A 21,506-nucleotide genomic window follows, 5' to 3' on the forward strand; every position below is an offset into this window, starting at 1 on the left:
TCAGGTACTTATCCAATTCCCTTTTGAAAGCCACAATTTAATCTGCCTCCACCACCCTTTGTCAGTGAATTCCAGATCCTAACCGTGTGCTGCATAAAAAAGTTTTCCTTCGTGTCGCCTTTGGTTCTTCTGCCAATCACCTTAAACCTGTGTCCTCTGGTTCTTGACCCTTCCTCCAATTCTGGGAACAGTTTCTCTCTATCTACTCTGTCTAGACTCATGATTTTGAATACCTCTATCAGATCTCTTCTCAACCTTCTCTGCTCTAAGGAGAACAACCCCTGCTTCTCCAGTCTACCCATGAAGTCCCTCATCCCTGGAACCATTCTCGTAAGTCTTTTCTGCACCTTCTCCAAGACCTTCACATCCTTCCTAAAGTGCGGTGCCCAGCATTAGACACAATACTCCAGTTTAGGCTGAACCAGTGTTTCATAAACGTTCATCATAACTTCCTCGCTTTTGTACTCTATGCCTCTATTTATGAAGCCCAGGATCCCGTATGCTTTCTCAACTTGCCCTGCCACCTTCAACAATTTGTGCACATATACCCCCAGGTCTCTCTGTTCATGCACCCCCTTTAGAATTGTACCCTTTAGTTTATATTGCCTCTCCTTGTTCTTCCTACCAAAATGCATCACTTTGCACTTTTCTGCGTTAAATTTCATCTGCCTCGTTGTTAGAAATAGCCAAGTTATGGCTATCTCTGGCCACTTTAAATAATCACGTTTGAGTGCAAACCAATATGGTGGGTATATTGTGTTTAATCAGAGTTTAAGATGGAATATAATACATTCGTTATACAGCAAAAATATACGACCGTGACAAGAAGCTGATTCCGATCAGACAGACGGTTGACACACGTGAGCAATTCTCTTCTTCCTTTCGTCTAGAGCCTCCTCCTTCTCTCTCTCTCTCCCGCCTGTGAGTACAAGCTCTCTCTCTCTTCTCTTCAATCTGTGAGTACAAATTCTCTCTTTCTCTTCCGTCTGTATCCTTATTTGATTTCATGAGGCCCAAGCAGAAACCTGTTCGCTTCAGAGTGTTTTCTCCTTTATGACGTAGCAAATGTTTACGTTAACTTCCCCAAACTTCCTTCCGTTATCTTCGCAAGCAGTTTTGTTAAGCTAACTTCAAATCCTACCTTAGCATTATACATAAACAACAGATAATCGCTTAGCAACAGGGTGATTGTATATAGTATATACCCTCTGTAGGAAACCAAAACATTAGCACTTCTAAGCATCTATCTGGTCCGAGAAGACTTTCTGTCTGAAATTCGAACATAACCATTTAAACACAGCATTTTTCACGTCACAGTTTTAATTGCATAACCATATAAATTTTTTAGGCATCTTTAGTTTCTAACAAAGTGTCCGCCCATTCCACCAGCCTGTCTATGTCTTCTCGAAGTCTATCACTATCCTCCTCACTGTTCACTATACGTCCAAGTTTTGTGTCATCTGCAAATATTGAAATTGTGTCCTGTACACCCAAGTCCAAGTCATTAATATATATCAAGAAAAGCAGTGGTCCTAGTACCGACGCCTGGGGAACACCACTGTATACCTCCTTCTAGGAAAAACAACCATTCACCACTACTCTGTTTCCTGTTACTTAGCCAATTTTGTATCCCTGCTGCCACTTTCCTTTTTATTCCATGGGCTTTAACATTGCTGGCAAGCCTATTATGTGGCACTTTTCCAAACGCCTTTTGGAAGTCCATGTTCACCACATCAATCGTATTGCCCTCATGAACCTTCTCTGTTACCTCATCAAAACACTCAATCACGTTAGTTAAACATGATTTTCCTTTAACAAATCCGTGCTGGCTTTCCTTAATTAATCTGCATTTGTCCAAGTGACTGTTAACTTTGTCCCGGATTATTGTTTCTAAAAGCTTCCCCACTACCGAGGTTAAACTGACTGGGGGACTGGCCTGTAGTTGCTGGGTTTATCTTTACACCCTTTTTTGAACAAGGGTGTAACATTTGCAATTATCCAGTCCTCTGGCACCAGCCCCATATCCAAGGAGGATTGGAAGATTATGGTCAGTGCCTCCGCAATTTCCACCTTTACTTCCATCAGCATCCTAGGATGCATCCCATCTGGTCCTGGTGGCTTATTTACTTTAAGTACAGCCAGCCTTTCTTGTACCTCCTCCTTATCAATTTTTATCTCAACCACCTCCTCTTTCACTATAACTTTGGCAGCATCTTTTTCCTTGGTAAAGACAGATGCAAAGTACTAATTTAGTACCTCAACCATGCCCTCTGCCTCCATGCGTAGGTCTCTATTTTGATCCCTAATTGGCCCCACCCCTTCTCTTACTACCCGTTTACTATTTATATGCCTATAGAAGACTTTTGGATTCCCTTTTATGTTAGCTGGCAGTCTATTCTCATACTCTCTCTTTGCCCCTCTTATTTCCTTTTTCACTTCCTCTCTGAACTTTCTATATTCAGCCTGGTTCTCACTTGTATTCTCAACCTGACACGTGTCATACGCCCCCTTTTTCTGCTTCATCTTACTCTCTATCTCTTTCATCATGCAGGGAGCTCTGACTTTGGTTTCCCTGCCTTTCCCCCTCGTAAGAATGTACCTTGACTGTACCCGAACCATCTCCTCTTTAAAGTCAGCCCATTGTTCGATTACAGTTTTGCCTGCCAATCTTTGATTCCAATTTACCTGGGCCAGATCCATTTTCCACCCACTGAAATTGCCTTTCCTCCAATTAAGTATTTTTACTCTAGATTGCTCCTTGTCCTTTTCCATAGCTAGTCTAAACCTTATGATACTGTGATCACTGTTCCCTAAATGTTCCCCTCCTGACACTTGCTCTACTTGACCCACCTCATTCCCCAGAACCAGATCCAGATATGCCTCCTTTCTCATTGGGCTGTAAACGTACTGATCAAGAAGGTTCTCCTGAACACACTTCAGAAATTCCTCCCCCTCTCTGCCCTTTACACTATTACTATCCCAGTCTATATTCGGATAGTTGAAGTCCTCCATTATCACTACTCTATGGTTCTTGCATCTCTCTGTAATTTCCCTGCAAATTTGCTCCTCTATATCCTTCCCACTAGTTGGCGGCCTATAGAATACACCTAGTAGTGTAATGGCACCTCTATTGTTTCTCAATTCTAACCAAATAGATTCTGTCCTTGACCCCTCCAGGACTGTAACATTCTCCTTAACCAATACTGCCACCCCACCTCCTTTCTTTCGTTCCCTATCTTTCCTGAACACCTTATATCCAGGAATATTTAATACTGAATCCTGCCCTTTTTTGAGCCAGGTCTCCGTTATCGCCATGACATCATAATCCCATGTGGCTATTTGTGCCTGCAGCTCATCAACCTTATTTACCACGCTTCGTGCATTCACACACATGCACTGTAAACCTATCTTAGACCTCCTTGTATTCTCGCTTAGTCTGACCCCACCTAATACCATACTATTTCTTACTCTAGTGCTATCTATCTCTCCCAATCCTCTGTGCACCTTGTTTCTCCTTTCTAATGCCACATCCTCCTGCCAAATTAGTTTAAACCCTCTCAAACAGCACTAGCAAACCTCCCCGTGAGGACATTGGTACAGGCTCTGTTGAGGTGCAACCCGTCAGGGCTGTACAGGTCCCACCTTCCCCAGAACCGGTCCCAATGTCCCAGGAATCTAAAGCCCTCCCTCCTGCTCCATCTCTCCAACCACGCATTCATCTGTTCTGTCCTTCTATATCTATACTCACTAGCTCGTGGCACCGGGAGTAATCCAGAGATGACGACTTTTGAGGTCCTGCTTTTTAATCTCTTTCCTAGCTCCCTAAAATCTGTCTGCAGGACCTTATCCCTCTTTCTACCTATGTCGTTGACACTGATATGGACCACGACCTCTGGCTGTTTACGCTCCCCCCTCAGAGTGTTTTGCAGCCGCTCAGTGACCTCCTTGACCCTGGCACCAGGGAGGCAACATACCATCCTGAAATCACATGTACGGCCGCAGAAACGCCTGTCTGTTCCCCTAACAATCGAATCCCCTTCCACTATTGCTTTCCCGATCGTCGTCCTCCCCCCTGTACAGTTGAACCACCTGTGACTTGGCTCTGGCTGTACTCCCCAGAGGAACCATCGCCCTCACCAGAATACAGATTGGAGAGCGAGATGCACTCAGGAGACTCCTGCACTACCTGCCTGGTCCTCCTTGTCTGTCAGACGGTCGCCCATTCCCTCTTTGCCTGCACACTTGAGGCTGCGGGGTGACCAACTCCTGAAACGTGCTATCCACGTAGCTCTCAGCCTCACGGATGCACCGCAGTGACGCCAGCTGCCGCTCAAGCTCCGAAACCTGGAGCTCGAGCTCCTCCAGCTGACGGCACTTCCTGTACATGTAGTTGTCCGGGACACGGGAAGCATCCTGGAGTTCCCACATGACACAAGGTGTGCATTCCGCAGGGCCGAGGTGCTCTTCATGCCTCTACTCAATAGACTATTAAGTAACTTAATAGAAATAAACTTTAAGACAAAAAAGAACAATCACCGACTACTCACCAATCAGCTCCTTCCCTTGTGCTGATGTCACTTACCTTGCTTCCTGATGCTCGTGCTCCCTCCGGGCTCTTGGGCCGTTCCTCTCGCTCTCATGTCTATTAACTTAGAGACCTTGGGTTCTGTGGCTCCACTCTTCCTTTCCACTGCCTTCCTCTCCACCGAATTCCTGCGCTCACCAAATTCCTCCACTCTGCTTGCAATCTCCCAGCTCTGTCTCCAAGCTCTGTGCTCAAGCTCTGCATACTGCATAGTAGACTCGTGACTAAGGTCAGAGCATCTGGAGTCAGGGGAGAGGTAGCAGAATGGATAGCAAGCTGGCTCCGAAACAGAACACAGAGTAGGGTTTAAGGGTAGCTACTCAGACTTGCAAAAGGTGGGAAGTGGTGTTCCACAGGGATCGGTGCTTGGGACTACTGTTGTTCACAATTTACATTAATGATTTGGACTCTAGAATCGGAAGTACAATTTAAAAATTTGCGGATGACACTAAATTGAGAGGTGTAGTTAATACTGAGGAAGAATGCAGGAAGACATTAATAAGCTTGCAGAATGGGCATGTAATTGGCAAATGAATTTCAATATAGGTATGTGTGAGGCGGTGCATTTTGGTAGGAAGAATAAAGAAGCCACATACTGCTTGGATAATAAGAGTTTAAATGGGGTAGAGGAGCAAAGGAATCAAGGGTACAGATACACAAATCACCAAAAGTAGCAATGCAGGTTAATAAGGCCATAAAAAAGCAAACCAAGCACATTTCTGAAGGGATAGAATTAAAAGGCAGAAAAGATGTGTTAAACTTGTCTCGAACTGAGGTTCGACCATACTTGGAGTACTGTGTGCACAGTTCTGGTCTCCATATTATAAAAAGGATAAAGAGGCACTGGAGAAGGTGCAAAAATGATTTAGAAGGATGATACAGGCTGGGGCTCTTTTCTCTAGAAAAGAGAAGGCTGAGGGGTGACCTGATAGAGGTCTTTAAGATAATGAAAAGGTCGTCCCATGCTCTATCATCGAATTACAGTATGCAGACGATGCTTGCGTCTGCGCTCACTCGGAGGTCGAACTCCAAACCATCGTAAACACCTTCACTGAAGCATACGAGAACATGGGCCTTACACTAAACATCCGTAAGACAAAGGTCCTCTACCAACCTGCCCCCGCCACACAGTGCTGCCCCCCGATTATCAAAATCCACGACAAGGCCTTGGACAACGTGGACCACTTTCCATACCTCGGGAGCCTACTGTTAACAATGGTAGACGTCGACGACAAAGTCCAACACCGCCTTCAGTGTGCCAGTGCAGCCTTCGGTCGCCTGAGGAAGAGAGTGTTTGAAGACCAGGACCTCAAACCCGGCACTAAGCTCATGGTCTACAGGGCAGCAGTGATACCTGCCCTGCTGTATGCCTCAGAGACATGGACCATGTACAGCAGGCACCTCAAAGCACTGGAGAGGTACCACCAACGCTCCTTGAAAAAGTGTAACATCCCCACCAACACCTGGGAATCCCTGGCCCAAGACCGCACAAAGTGGAGGAGAAGCATCCGGGAAGGCGCCGAACACCTCGAGTCTCTTCGCCGGGAGCAAGCGGAAGACAAGCGCAGGCAGCGCAAGGAGTGCATGTCAACCCAAGCACCCCACCCACCCACCCCTTCAACCACTGTCTGCCCCACCTGTGACAGAGACTGTAGGTCCCGCATTGGACTCATCAGTCACCTGCGAACTCATTTTTAATGTGGAAGCAAGTCATCCTCGGTTCCGAGGGACTGCCTAAGAAGAAGAAGAATGAAAAGGTTTGATAGGGTATACGTAGAGAAATTGTTTCCACTTGCGGGGGAGTCCAGAAGTAGAGGTCATAGATACAAGATAGTCACTAATAAATCCAATAGGGAAATAGGGAATTCAGGAGAAACTTCTTTACCTAGAAAGTGGTAAGAATGTGGAACGTGCTACTACAGGGAGTAGCTGAGGCAAATAGCATAAATGCATTAAAGGGGAAACTAGATAAGGACATGAGAGAGAGAAAGGAATAGAAGGATATGCTGATGGGGTTAAATGAAGGAGGATGGGAGGAGCCTTGTGTGGAGCACAAATGTTGGCATAGACCAGTTGGGCCAAATGGCCTGTTTCTGTGCTGTACACTCAATGTACGTAGCTACAACAGTTGAATGCAAGTCAGAGGAAGCTGTAGTCAAACTGTACAGTGCTTTCGTAAGATCACACTTTGAATACTTGAGTATTGAGACACAGGAGACATTCAAGCACTGAATGCAGTGCAGAGAAGAATCGTGAGGATAATCCATAGTGTTGGAGTTATGAGGAAAGACTGGAGAAACTTGGGCTTTTCAGTCTGGAAAGGAAGCATCTGATAGTTGATCTTGTAGAGGTATACTAAATGGTTAAGGGTATGGAAAAGATAATACTTTAAGTTAAATTTCAAGAGTAGGATAAAGGACTACAAGTTCAAACTAGTAAAAAATAAATCAATTTAGGACTGATAGCAAGAAATTCTTTGTCACACAAACCTCAACACACGTCACAGACTCCCAGATAGAGCAGCAGAGGCAAAAAGCCTGGTTTCATTCAAGAAACCAATGGGTGCTGGAATGGGGAAAGACTGTAAAGTGCTTCTGAATGGACGAATGGTCTTCTTCATTCTCAATTATCTTGTGAAACTTTTTGCAGTAATTTTTAATGTTAAATGATCCATTTTATTCTGTTTTTTTTGGAGTTGTGAATTTTTAATATCTGTCTGTTATAAATGTATTTCTAGTTATAAGCGAAGAAGGAAATTTACAGCTAAAAACAGTGAAGAAATTATTTGAGCAATTTGGTTAGTTTTGTGCTACTTTGTTAGTTTGTGAATTGTAGCTTGTTCCTTGTTGGTCCTTTTTTGATTTGTTCACATTTAATCAATTAGACATTTGGTAAATTTACAGATAATTGCTTATTTCAGCCGATTATTAATTTCTATCCTGCAGACATGACATTTTGAGATGTGACACCCTGAAGTGTGTCACCTCTGAGGTGTGATGCTTTTGAAATGTGTGATGGATGACACAAGACTTCTAATTAAATAGATCTGCTGGAATCCAGGGTTAATTACTTATCATAAATAGTGCTGACCCTTGAGAGTTAACAACCTTTTCAAGTATGTCGTGGACTAACTTATTAACCGCATTACCTCTGACAGGATCATCTATTGAATTTTTAATATTCATAGATTTAAAAATCTTCAAAATGTTATTGCCTGGCTTAATATTATCTGCATTCTCATTATAATGTTGCAGTAATGATCTCATGGTGTGAATCTCCACCTTGCTCTTTACATTGCGTATTCAACCTCGTGACATAATTGGTAAATGAGTTCACACGACAAGGGCAGCAACCTAAATTTTAAAAAATTAGGAATTTCTGCTCCCTCACTGGCTAGGTGGGTGAAGGCACAGCCCAGCATAACACTTAGCAACACAGATCAGAAAGTCTCAGAAATAACAACAGAAAATGCTGGAAAAACTCAGCAGGTCAGGCAACATCCGTGGAGAGAAATTTGAGTTGACGTTTCGGGTCGAACCCTTCTTCAAAACTGGAAAGAAAAGAAAATAGATCGAAGGCAGGGCTGCGATCGGACAAAAAAAAAAGTTCCAAGCTCCACTTCTGCAATTAAGCAACCATGGTCAGTAAATGAGGTACGAGACGGTATGAAGCTGAAAGAAAAGGCATACAAAAATGCAAGGAAAAGTGGAGATCCAGCAGACTGGGAGAGCTATAAAAAGCAACAAAGAGATACAAAGGAAGTAATGTGGTACAAAAATGGAATATGAAAAAACATTCAACAGATATCAAAGCTAACAGTAAATGTTTTTACAAATAGAGAGAAAGGGAATGGTGAAGGGAATGTGGGCCCATTAAAGATAAATGCAGGTGAGACTATAATGGCGAATAAGGAAATGGCAGACTTGTTAAATGTGTACTTTGTATTCATTTTTAGAGTAGAGTAAGAGGAAAAATACTAGTGGTACAAGAGAACCTAAAAATAAATCAAGAGAGGAACTTAGTGGATTTAATATAAGTAAAAAAAAAAAGGCCAATGGACAAAATGGTGGGATTTAAGATAGAAAAATCTCGAGGACCTGATGGTTTCCACCCCAGGGTATTAAAACAAATAGGGAAGGAAATTGCAGATATGTTGATCATAATTTTCCAAAGCTCTCGAGATTCGAGAATTGTGCCTTTAGATTGGAAAATTGCAAATGTCACTCCATTATTTAAGAAGGGATGGAGGCAGCAGCCAGGAAACTACAGACCAATCAGTTTAACATCAGTTGTGGGGAGGTTTCTGGAATCTATAATCAGGGACAGACTGACTGAACACTTGGACAAATATGAGCTGATCAAAGAGAATCGGCATGGATTTGTCAAGGGTAGGTTATGCCTGACGAATCTATTTGAATTTTTGAAGAGGTCACTAGGCTAGTGTCTATGGATGTTGTCTATATGGACTTCCAGAAGGCATTTGATAAGGGTCGAGAGATTAACAAAAATAAAACCTCACGGAATTGGAGGTAACCTTGTGACATGGATTGGCAATTGGTTGTAAGGTAGGGATAAAGAGAATGTACTCTGATTGGCAGGACAACTGCTGTTCCCCAGAGATCTGTACAGGGGCCTCAGCTTTTCACCATATATATCAGTGACTTGGATGAAGGAATATCGGTTTATATTCAAGTTTGTAGATGACACTAAATTACAGGGCACAGTAAGTTGTGTAGATGGGGGAAGGAAGTAACAAAGGGACAAAGACAAACTAAGTGAGTGGGCAAAACTATGGCAGCTGGAGTTCGATGTGAGGAAGTGTGAGGTCATCCACTTTGAATCCAAGAAAGACGAATCGGAATATTTTATTGATTGCGAGAGATGGGAAACTGTAGAGGAGCAAAGGGATTTGGGTGTCCATGTACACAAATCACTAAAAACTAGTTCATCAGTACAAAAAGTAATCAAAAAGGAATGTTGTCCTTTATCTCAAGAGGGCTAGAATACAAAGGGGAGGAAGAGCTGCTTCACTTGCTCAGAGCCTTGGTCAGACCCCCCCTGGAATACTGCATTGAGTTCTGGGCACCGCATCTGATGAAGTATATGTTGGCCTTGGAATGGGTGCAGCACCCATTCACCAGAATGATACCGAGGCATATGGGTTCAATTATGAGGACAGGTTGCTTAAACTTGGCTTTTATTCCCTTCAGTCTAGAAGGTTGAGGGGTGATTTCATTGAGATTTTTAAAATGATAAAGGGATTTAAAGAAAGAAAGACTGACTTGCATTTATATAGCGCCTTTCACGACCACCGGACGTCCCCAAAGTGCTTTACAGCCAATGTAGTACTTTTTTTTGAAGTGGAGTCACTGTTGTAATGTGGGAAACGCGGCAGCCAATTTGCGTACAGCAAGCTCCCACAAACTGCAATGTGATAACCAGATAATCTTTTTTTTTTGTTATGTTGGTTGAGGGATAAATATTGGCCAGGACACCTCACCTGCTCTTCTTCGAAATAGTGCCATGGGATCTTTTACGTCCACCTGAGAGAACAGACGGGGCCTCGGTTTAACGTCTCATCTGAAAGTCGGCACCTCCGACAGTGCAGCACTTGATAGGGTAGAAGCAGAGAGCCAGGATTCCTGCTTCTGATTGCTATGCAATGACGCATGGTAGAATGTGTGTGTCGGTAGGTATTAGGCGAGAACAAGAGTTGGCTCAACTATGATATCTTCCACGGTCAAATAGCCTGTCAACACTTGCAGTCTAAACTCATTCATGAAATCACTCACTTTGGCGAACTACCATAGGTTGCCTAGCACCTGGGGGACTGTTTTCAAAGGTGTATCACACCTTCAGAATAAGAGGATCGAAAATTGGGGAAAAGGACATTTTTATAGTATTAATTTCTGCAGTTATTTCCTTATAGTCTAGCTTAAACTAACAGTTTGAGAAATTAAAGTTGATCGAGATAAACCATTCATCCAAAGTTCTTCAAATGGTCTGCTGTATTAAAAAAAATGGAGCTAAGATTTTTTTTGTTCCTCCTCCCCTTTCCTCAGGTGACCATACGGGCGAGTGCCGAGCCCATGGAAATCTGGGATCGGCATTCTTCTCCAGCGGCAACTACCGAGAGGCCCTAAACAACCACCGTCTCCAGCTAGTGCTGGCCATGAAGCTAAAAGATCGTGAGGTGGGTAATTCACATCATTAATTTTATTAAAACCATCACGGATTCAGGTGAGTGGATATCAGTAGAACATGATGACAACAGGTGATGTAATGTTCTCTCAATCAGAAAGATACCTGTTTTGATTGTACAGGAAACTCTTTTTTATACGGGACCGGCGTGGTGCCGGTTGATCAAAAAGTCCGGATTACAGAGAGGTATACTTACTAAGGCACGAGAGCCCCGTAAACGGCCACAGGTGCAGGAGCCCCGGTTACACGGCACTTGTGCAGGAGCCCCGGTTACACGACCACAGATCCAGGAATCCCTGTTGCACGGCCACTAATATATAGTAAAACTTACCTGAACCTACTCCTGCATTTTGCCGGTTGAGAGATTTCCGGATATTTAGGCGACAGTTAAAAGAGAGTTTCCTGTATGTCTGCACTGTTTGTCCCATCTACCCATGCCATTAGAGGCAAAAAAGAACCTTGGTTTCTAGTTGCAAAGTACGTCCTCCACTAAGTAAAATCTGATCAATGCGTGCTAAAGAGTCTCCACTCCATTGTTGCCGAAAAATGTTTCTTATCCAAGCTTGGGAAGGTTTCTGAAGATTGAAAAATTTGGCCTCTGTGATGAATGTGGAGTTTGGTAATTTTCTAAAAATAAGAAAGTCTGTATATTTTAATGGCCCGGATTTTGCGCTCTTGGTGACGGTGTACGCTCGTAAGCCATCAGAAAGGCCCCGCAAGTTCCAGGTTTCTACATGTGTGAAAAGCGGGAACTTTCGATCTGCCAAGGTTCGCCAAGTCAATATAAATCTTAAATTAAAAATTGAAAAATAAAAAATCATGCACAAACATTTAAAATTAGTTTATGTAAATTTTGGCCTGGATTAAAATGTTTAAAATTAGTTTTCAAAAAATTAAAATTTTATTGTATATGCTTTATTGAAGGGACTTTTAATTAAATTTGAAAATGGGAACATTTATTTTTGTTCCAGTTGTATAAATTATTTAATTATTTGGTGGTTCCTCTTACGCTTGTGGGGATTTTGTTTGTAAATGGAATCCCCATAAGCATATTAGGAATCCCCCTTTCTGATTGGAGGACCTGGCCCACGTGATCCCAGTGACGCTTCTGAACCGCCTGCGTCCCTGGGATCCGTGGGTCTTTACGCAGGTGTACGCCTGCAGGCCCAGCACCCGGAGTCTCCGAAGCCCGGGAGACCGAAGGTAAGTGCAGATTTTTTTTATCGGGTCGGAGACGTACTCCGGAGGTACGCCTCCGACCACCAATTCCAGGCCAATGTCTTTGCAGAGTAGTCTGGCTGTCACTAGAAATGTGAGTTACTGCTAAGCTGTTTCTGCAGGCTCCAGAGAATATACATTGGCCCAGAAATTCGGGTCGGGGGCTTCCTGCGGGTGCAAGCCCCCGACCTGCACTTAGCTAGCACGCCGGCCGTTGAGCTGTAGGCCCGCGTGGGATTCCGATCCTGGGTCTCCTCCAACTGCCGGCGCGCAGTGCTTGCATATCCCAGGGGCACAGTTAGTTCGATGCGTCCCCTGTGATCACGTGGGCCATGGAGAGCCAATGGTAGCAGGGAATGCTTCATTCATAAGTTTGACAGGAAGAGCTGTCAAACCTATAAATACTATAACCCCCAAAACATCACTAAAACTTCAAATAATTTTTTTTTAAATCACATTTTTAAAATAACTATAAATTACATGAAATAACTATTTTAAACAACAATTTAAATTTTTGAAAAAGATAATTACATTTTCTAACGGGGCTAAAAATAAACTTACCTTTCTTTAAAGTATTTAAAAATAATAAACCTGTGGAAAAAATGTTTTAATTTTAATTAATTCACCACTTACCTTGTTAAAAGCAGGCCTTGCGCCTGCTTTTTAAAAGTGTAACTGCTGGAGACTTACCCTCCCGGAGAAACCTGCAAAAAAAAATGTAAGTTCGATGCGCACGCGCTGCCTCTCCGGCGTACGCGTTCCACTTGTCAACCCCTTCTTTCAGGGGAATGGAAGTGCCGGTTTCCCATGCATGTGCAGTGCATGCACGAAACCGGCACTTTCGTTGGGCCGACACGTGAGTACCCAGTGCGTACACACGCTTTGGGACCCGAATTTCTGGGCCATTATTGTGGGGTACACCACAGACCATTTCAAAGGCATGGATATGCTGATGATTGTTATTGCCATTGTATTTAAAACACTTCACTAATACATGTTCGTAGGTTGCTCCCACAGAACATATCATGGCTTAATATACCAATGTATGGCTTAAAGAAGAAGATAGATCTTACAATTATATGGCACCTTTTATGTCCTTGGAACGTCCCAAAGACTGTTGTTATGTAAGCAAATGTAGCAGCCAATTTGCGCACAACAAACAACAATGCGAGAAATAATAAGTTTCATGTTTAGAACAAATTATTTCTTATGGAAAGAACTTTCATTTCTATAGCTCCTTATCACATCATCAGGACACCTCAAAGTGCTTCATAACCAGTGAAGTCACTGTTGTGATGTAGGCAAAGGCTTGAGCCATTTTTGGATATAGCAAGTTCCCACAAGCAACAAATGAGATGAATGATTAGTTAATCTTTTTTTTTGGTGGTGTTGGTTGAGAGATGAATTTCAGATACTGGCTCACCTGAACAGGCTGGCAGGGACTCAGTTTAACACCTCATCCAAAAGACAGCACCTCTGACGAGGCATGACGCCCTCAGTACTACAGTGAAGTGTCAGCCTAGATTGTTGCTCAAAGTGGGACTTGAATCCCCAACTTTCTGACTCAGAGGCAAGAGTGTCACCACTGACACAAACGGATACCAGGTTAGGTGGGAATGTCCTGCAATTATAAGTGTTAAGTTTCAAAGGGTGCTAGAGATTTCTCTGACAAGAAAGTAACCATTGTATTTCACTTCCTATGGATCTTTTTCAAGTATCTGTTTGAATGGCAATTCTATCGGAGTTGGAGAATCACAAGGCATAGCTCTTTGTTCTGGATAATCTTCAAAGGAATTTGTGGCAATATCTTGGACAGTATTGCTCTAAATCAGAAGTCCTTCTGAAGCAATAGGGCAGGCCAGAGGCTCCGTGGTAGTAAATAACGCTGTAAGACATAAGAGACAGGGTACAATGGTCCGTTTTATGTTGCGTGTCAGTGCAGGGGAAGAGCTTTTGTTGTTAATATTCTTAGGAGAATAGTGAAGTCTGTAATTACTGTAAATGCATTTAATATTCATTTATCTATTTGCAGTTCAATAAATGATTGGTAATTTGTAGCATAGGGCATGGTCTGATGGTATTTATTCTTCCACCGTCTGAACTTGAAGAAGTCACATGGTGGCATGTGATATACGCAATGAACTGAAACGCCATGACAAAGATACTGGCAAGTAAACAAAACATTGCAGGTTGTAATGAGCACGGACTTGGTCATGGGAATGGTCTGTAACGTTGAACCTGATGAAAATACTTGGTGTAAAAACTCAAAATTATAATAACTCGTTAATTTTATCTTCGGATTTTAAAATACTGCTGTAATAAATAAATGGAAACTAGCTTTCCTGGGAAAAATAAAAATCTCTCCCGAATATCCGAACTAATGTAATTAGCTGTAACAGGAACACTTTTTTGATTCTCAAGATTTGCAATTTCTTATGAATACATTGATGTTACGCAAATCTGAGAGATTTGTGAAGATGCATGCTACGCGAAGAGTAACAATTTCTCTATTTTGACTGTCATGCTAGTTCAGTGAGATGGCACGTTTCGTACAACTGGGAACCTATGGACCAGTCAGAGGTAAAGGTGGAGTTGTGAGGGTTCAGTCCCTCGAACTGCTTTGCATAATCAGAAAGTGGATTTCATCCTGTGGTGATATATACGGTTGTGATATGTTTCATTCTGGTACATTTATAATTGCTTTGCAGAATTTTCTTCTCACTTTATTTATTTAATTCATTTTTTTAATGGGACGTGGGAGTCGCTGGCAAGGCCAGCATTTATTGCCCATCCTTAATTGCCCTTGAGAAGGCGGTGGTGAGCTGCTTTCTTGAACCGCTGCAGTCCGTGTGGTGAAGGTACTCCCACAGTGCTGTTAGGGAGGGAGTTCCAGGATTTTGACCCAGCGGCGATGAAGGATCGGCGATATACTTCCAAGTCAGGATGGTGTGTAACTTGGAGGGGAACTTGGAGGTGGTGGTGTTCCCGTGCACCTGCTGCCCTTGTCCTTCTAGGTGGTAGAGGTCGTGGGTTTGGGAGGTGCTGCCGAAGAAGCCTTGCTGAGTTGTTGCAGTGCATCTTGTAGATGGTACACACTGCAGCCACGATACGCCGGTGGTGGAGGGAGTGAATGTTTAAGGTGGTGGATGGGGTGCCAATCAAGCGGGCTGCTTTGTCCTGGATGGTGTCGAGCTTCTTGAGTGTTGCTGGAGCTGAGCTGCACTCATCCAGGCAAGTGGAGAGTATTCCATCACACTCCTGACTTCTGCCTTGTAGATGGTGGAAAGGCTTTGGGGAGGCTGTCTTTTCAGGCTGTCGCTACATTTTACTGAGCCCAGAGAGCCGATAGCCTACTCTGAGGCCTCTCTCACTGCAGCATTCGCTAGCTGCAGGGAATCTGTGTGGGAGTGACCCGGGAACATCAATTTTCCCATTCTTCCCTCCCTCTCCTTTGACAAACCACTTTACCTTCAGGCTGGAGCTTAGCGAGTTAGAAATCTTGGGATGTGCAATTTCATGGTTATAAATCCCTGTCCCATCATTCACAAGTGTAACACAATGAAGTGTTAACACACTGTGCCTTGACACTGCAGACCATTTGGTTAAGATTGAGGAATTCATATGACATTAACATTCTTACTGTAAGTGTAATTCACACTTAAGTTTGAGTCCTACTCTTAACCAGCACATCCAGGCTTCGGGTGGTTGGTTTTAATAGCTTGAGTTGATGGGTAGGGATGGCCTCTCTGCCTCTTTGAAGCAGCAGTGTTACGATGGGCAAGAATCTGTAATTGTCCGGACCCAGGAAATGGCGATTAACTAGGTACAATGAGAAATAAAATAGAAAAAAAGTATGCGAAGAATTCATATCTCATGGAAATATTTATACATATTATTACCTCGCAAAAGATAAAACTGAATAACAATTATTCTTGTACCTAGATCCTTAATGCTTTAAGTGGGAGGGTGTGTTTTGATATCCCATGTGAATTAGGTTAACTACAGGAAATTAATTTATACTTCCTGGTGACATCGTCTGTGCACCAAATTTCCTTAAAAACACACTGTCCAATGCCAAAGTATTATTGTTGGAATCTGTCCTTAGCTGCTTTTAAAGCTGGTTTATGTTGAACAAAGCATAAGGATGCAAATATATATTTTGGGGTGAACCTAATACTCCCCAATGATGATGTCATAGATTTATGAGGCTGTTCCTGAATAGCATTCTCTTTATTTAGAGGAACATTAAATCTCACAAAGGGAGTATTTGGTTTGTATCAGTTGAAACTAATTAAGACACCAGGCTCAGTGGTAATGTTATTGTAAGGAGGGCTGGGTTGTATCTCAGAGCTTTAGAAGTGCCAATGGAACATTTTAGCTTATGTCATAACTGTTGATTTTCAGGTCAGGAACTGCTATTGTTGTAGCTGGCGATGCTTACTCAGGTAATGTTTTTTTTTTAGGAAGGTCTCAGTCGAGTACATTTACAATTGTAATGGAGGGTGTGATGCATTGGTGCAGTTATTGAGTTTAACAGTAGTTGTAAATAGAAGGGGGCCCCTGACCAAGCAAAATAGGTCAGCAATGGTATGGGTGAGATGCAGTGTTGAATCCATCATATTTCATTAACATTATGCCTCAATTTGGAGTTCAGATGGAAGGCTTATTTAATGGTTTATTTTTGTATTTTTCTTAAAAGCAAAATTGTTCAACTCGTGATGATAGTTTGCAAAATAAAACACCCTGCCTTTGCCTGGTAGGTTTTGGAATCTTTCATGACAACTTAATAGAGTCATACTTGTGGATTTTAATAGGGCAAGATCCTGAACTATCTATTAGTGACGATAAAATGATTGCAGAGATTCCACTCATGTTTATTTAGCTCTTTGTCCCAGTGGAGGTCTTTAGAGTTCCTAAAGAGAGCTGATTATTCAGCTAACATTTCATGGTACAACATAAAGACAGAGCATTCCTCTCCTGTAGAGCAAAGTGGAATTGTTATCAGTAAAGTTTCAGTCCTTAATCCAGGAAAATTCAGTGATTTGGTCAATAGAACTATGCACAGTGATTCAACTCATTTCTTCCTTGAGGTACAGTAACTCCATCTGGCCAGTTCCTCAGATAATTTGCAAATTATACCAAATTGGCCGGCACAGCTAATAATATGGAGGACTGCCCCAAAATGCAGTAAGAGATACACAGGCTTGCAGAGAGTGCGGATAAATGGCAAACAAAATAATACAGCGGAGCGTGAGGTGGTTCATTTTGGTAGGAGGAATAAGGAGGCCACTTATTCCTTGGAAGTGAGAAACTAAATGGGGTAGAGGAGCAAAGATCTGGGAATACAGATACATAAATCACTAAAAGTAGCTACACAAGTTGATAAGGTCATCAAGAGAGCAAACTAAGTACAGGAAACTTTCTGGTATCCGGCACGGACGGGACCAACGTGGTGCCGGTTCATCATCAATGCCGGATAACCGAATGCTATAGTAAAAGATACGGAGCTCAGAGCTCCGTATAAAGCAACAAACCCCAACAGCTTCAAAACAATCGGCACAAGTTGCAAGCGTCTCTGTAGCTTAGCAACAGCTTCAGCTACACCCTTGCACAGCAACAAATCAATTAAAAAAAGTAACTAAAAGAAAAAAAAGTTACCTGAACCGACTCCGTGCTGCAGATTCTGTGTAATTCAGTACTCACTACTACGGAGAAAAATAACAGACATAAAAAGAGCTAAAAGTTAACTGAGTGGATTTTTAAAAAAAATGCTGTTTCTAAAAGAAGTGCTGGTGGAGAGACTTCCTTTTTAATTCCTGATTTTCTCCCCTCTTTCTGAAGGTGATGAGTTATGATATTCCGTCTCCCCGATGGCAGGTACCATCCAGTATCTCACCAAGTGGCCATACTATGTATATGAACCAAGACAGTGGAGTAAATTTTGACAATGGGCGGGTTTCGGGCAGCCCGTAGACTCAACGGGAGGCTGGGTGTATTTTGAGAAGCCGGGCCTTGTTTATATTGGATCAGTGGGCTGTGGATGGAAAACAAATGGTCCAGGGCAGCCCGCCGGCTCCCGGGCCGGAAAAAGTAGATCTGGGGAAATGGGGAGGGGAGCCTGGTGCAGCAACGGCCCAGATTGTTTTTGTGGAGCACTCCTCCCAGCCCCACAAAAATAAATTCAAACTTATCTGCTTGGCCCCTCCACCCAGTACTGTCCTGAAATGGCAGTCGGACCCCGATTTACATATTAAAAGAGCCTACCAGCCACCCTGCAGTCGGCCATGGGGAAGATAGGGAGGGTCACACTGTCAGCGGGAACGGGGTAGAAAATCACTGCCCACTATTTTTAGGGCACTGCTGTCCTGCTTCCACCGAGTGAGAGGCCTCAAAATCTCTCTTAGTAGTTTTGGTAGACTATTTGGCTATAGGGGCATCACAGCTATAAGTCCTGATGTCACAGTTTTCAGTTTGGGGGTCATAGGATAGTGCTCAACGGAGGGAAGTCTGGCTGATTTTGCCCCCCACCCCCCCCCCTCCCCCCCGCCCAAATCCTTGTCCAGGGGCACCAATTCCTAATGTCCCTGATGCTGCTTCGCCTGAGGTAGCTAGCTCAGCCCAGGTGGGTGATGGACCTTGGCCTCAATACCACACCAAACAGTGCAGTCACCTATCACACAACCTCATTAAAAGCATCCATGATGATGAAACTCTTTTTGCAAAAGTCCATTAGTTTTTTTTTTAAGTGTTGTTTCTGCTCCAGATATCAGTGACAACTACTGGCAAGGTTCATGTGCCAGAAGATTAATGATTATGGGTTTTTTTTTCATTTGTTTATGGGATGTGGGGCATCACTGGCAAGGCCAGCAGTTATTGCCAATCCCGAATTGTCCTTGAGAAGGTGCTGGTGAGCCGCCGCCTTGAAACGCTGCAGTTCGTGTGGTGAAGGTATCCCACAGTGCTGTTAGGGAGGGAGTTCCAGGATTTTGACCCAGCGATGATGAAGGATCAGCGATATCATTCTAAGTCAGGATGGTGTGTGACTTGGATGGGAACTTGGAGGTGGTGGCGTTCCCATGCGCCTGCTGCCCTTGTCCTTCCAGGTGATAGAGGTCGCGAGTTTGGGAGGTGCTGCTGAAGAAGCCTTGGCGAGTTGCTGCAGTGCATCTTGTAGATGGTACACACTGCAGCCACGATGCGCTGGTGGTGGAGGGAGTGAATGTTTAAGGTGGTGGATGGGTTGCCAATCAAGTGGGCTGCTTTGTCCTGGATGGTGTTGAGCTTCTTGAGTGTTGTTGGCGCTGCACTCATCCAGGCAAGTGGAGAGTATACCATCACACTCCTTACTTGCGCCTTGTAGATGGTGGAAAGGCTTTGGGGAGTCAGGAGATGAGAGACTCGCTGCAGAATACCTAGCCTCTGACCTGCTCTTGTTGCCACAGTATTTATGTGGCTGGTCCAGTTAAGTTTCTGGTCAATTGTGACCCCCCAGGATGTTGATGGTGGGGGATTTGGCGATGGTAATGTCATTGCATGTCGACGGGTGGTGGTTAGACTCTCGCTTGTTCGTGATAGTCATTGCCTGGCACTTCTGTGGTGCAAATGTTACCTGCCACTTATCAACCCAAGCCTGAACGTCATCCAGGTCTTGTTGCATGCAGGCATGGACTGCTTCATTAGCTGAGGAGTTGTTAATGGCACTGAACACTGTACAGTCATTAGCGAACATCCCCATTTCTGACCTTATGTTGGAAGGACGGTCATTGATGAAGCAGCTGAAGATGGTTGGGCCTAGGACACTGCCCTGAGGAACTCCTGCAGCGCTGTGATGATTGACCTTCAATCACCACAACCATCTTCCTTTGTGCTAGGAATGACTCCAGCCAGTGGAGAGTTTTCCCCCTGATTCCCATTGACTTCAGTTTTACTAGGGCTCCTTGATGCCACACTCAGTCAAATGCTGCCTTGATGTTAAGGGCAGTCACTCTCACCTCAGCTCTGGAATTCAGCTCCTTTGTCGATGTTTTATCATCACTTAAAAATAATCAGCATTTGATTTCTGGGGAAATTCTGCTTCCAGTGTACATCATAACTGAGGAATGAATATTAATGGTTTAAGTAAAACCAGAGGAGAGCCTAAAATTTGTTAAACTGTCTGAAATGGAACATATCTGTGTACACAGCAGATTAGTGAATATAAATGCAAATATAAGTGTTAACCTGCGCTGGGATTCATACAATCTGTGCATCTCTCGCACTTACAGTACGGTGTTAATCACTGCTAATCACAGCACTTTCCAATGTCACTCTGGTGTCACATCGCTGACTGTGCACGACTGTAACTCAGACCTGGAAGCTCTTGACTGGCCTTTGTTTCTCCTTCTCATTCCAGACAGAAATCATATACGTTTGAAGGTTAAGTAGCGTTGCAAAATATGTGAATTAAAAAAAAACGACAAAGAATTTTCCCCCTTTCAAAAATTCTTCATTGTTAATGGCGCCTGCTTTTATGCAATTCTTTCCTGTTAGAATGCATTATACAGTAGTGTCTGCCAGATGCTCCGAATTCTATCACCAGCCTGTTTTATTATTGGATTCAGTGCCATACTGGCAGATGCTGAGGCTGGTGGGGGGTTGATAGAATAATTTCAGGATGTGTTTTTTTTTGATGGGGGGGGTGTGGGGAAGGGGAGAAAAATCACAACAGGGAGTGCGTCTGAACAGTAGTCAGCTTTGTGAAAGTTTTGAATCTTTAACTCTAAAATATGTAACTTCTTAATTGCACGGTTTTGTCTTGGCACTAAATTAAAATGCACACTGACTGCCCTCCCCGCATGGTTTGGTTTCTCTGACTCTCTGCTATTGCGTGACTACTGTGGCATACGACAGGTTTTTGTTGACCCCAGGGTTTTATTTCACAAGTAATTACAGTACGGTTCACAACCACAAGTCCTTATTAAGTTACAAAAATACTCCGAGAATTTTCTGAAGGAGAGCAATTTACTTGTTACCGCAGTTTCAAGGGATATTCTTAATTTGAAGTATAAAGTTAAATGACGTGTGGTTTCATAGACTGTGGGCATAGCGTTTACAGAGATTAATTTGCCCGTGTTTAAGTGAACTGTACAAAATTAGACACAATGCTTTTAATAGGGTGTAGAGTGGCATAGAATATATTCTGTGCTTGAATCATATTTTTTCTCTCGAAAAATGAACGGCAGCTTAAAATGTGAGAAGTGGTTGTTTTTCCCCAGTTTTTGTTGTGGCCGGGGCGGATAGGGATGGCAGGGGGGGGAACAGGTAGGAAGTAGTATAGGTCTTGTGTGCTTTCCAACCAGTGGTCTCTTTAAGCAATGATAACATAAAAAGCGATGTAATAATGCTGACTCTTGCTGGAGTATTGCTCCACATGCGGCAGCTGTCTGTAATCTCATTCCAATTATGTGAGTCTGTGTGGTGAATGGCAGCAGGTTATCTGTCCATGGCTCAGCCAGAACCTGTT

General features: G+C 43.3%; 1 protein-coding gene across 5 annotated transcripts in view; it reads left to right on the forward strand.

Annotated features, from left to right (window-relative positions):
- ttc28 (tetratricopeptide repeat domain 28) overlaps nt 1-21,506 on the forward strand; it is an 859,201-nt gene that overhangs the window by 528,152 nt on the left and 309,543 nt on the right. For all 5 annotated transcript variants that reach the window (XM_085961472.1, XM_085961475.1, XM_085961474.1 and 2 more), the window contains one exon: nt 10,648-10,778. In XM_085961472.1, coding sequence (XP_085817598.1) covers nt 10,648-10,778 — 131 coding nt within the window. The remainder of the gene's footprint in view (nt 1-10,647; nt 10,779-21,506) is intronic.

Source organism: Somniosus microcephalus, chromosome 19 (genome assembly GCF_052327205.1).
Source record: "Somniosus microcephalus isolate GS21.2 chromosome 19, FLI_Smic_1.0, whole genome shotgun sequence".
Classification (NCBI taxonomy): domain Eukaryota; kingdom Metazoa; phylum Chordata; class Chondrichthyes; order Squaliformes; family Somniosidae; genus Somniosus; species Somniosus microcephalus.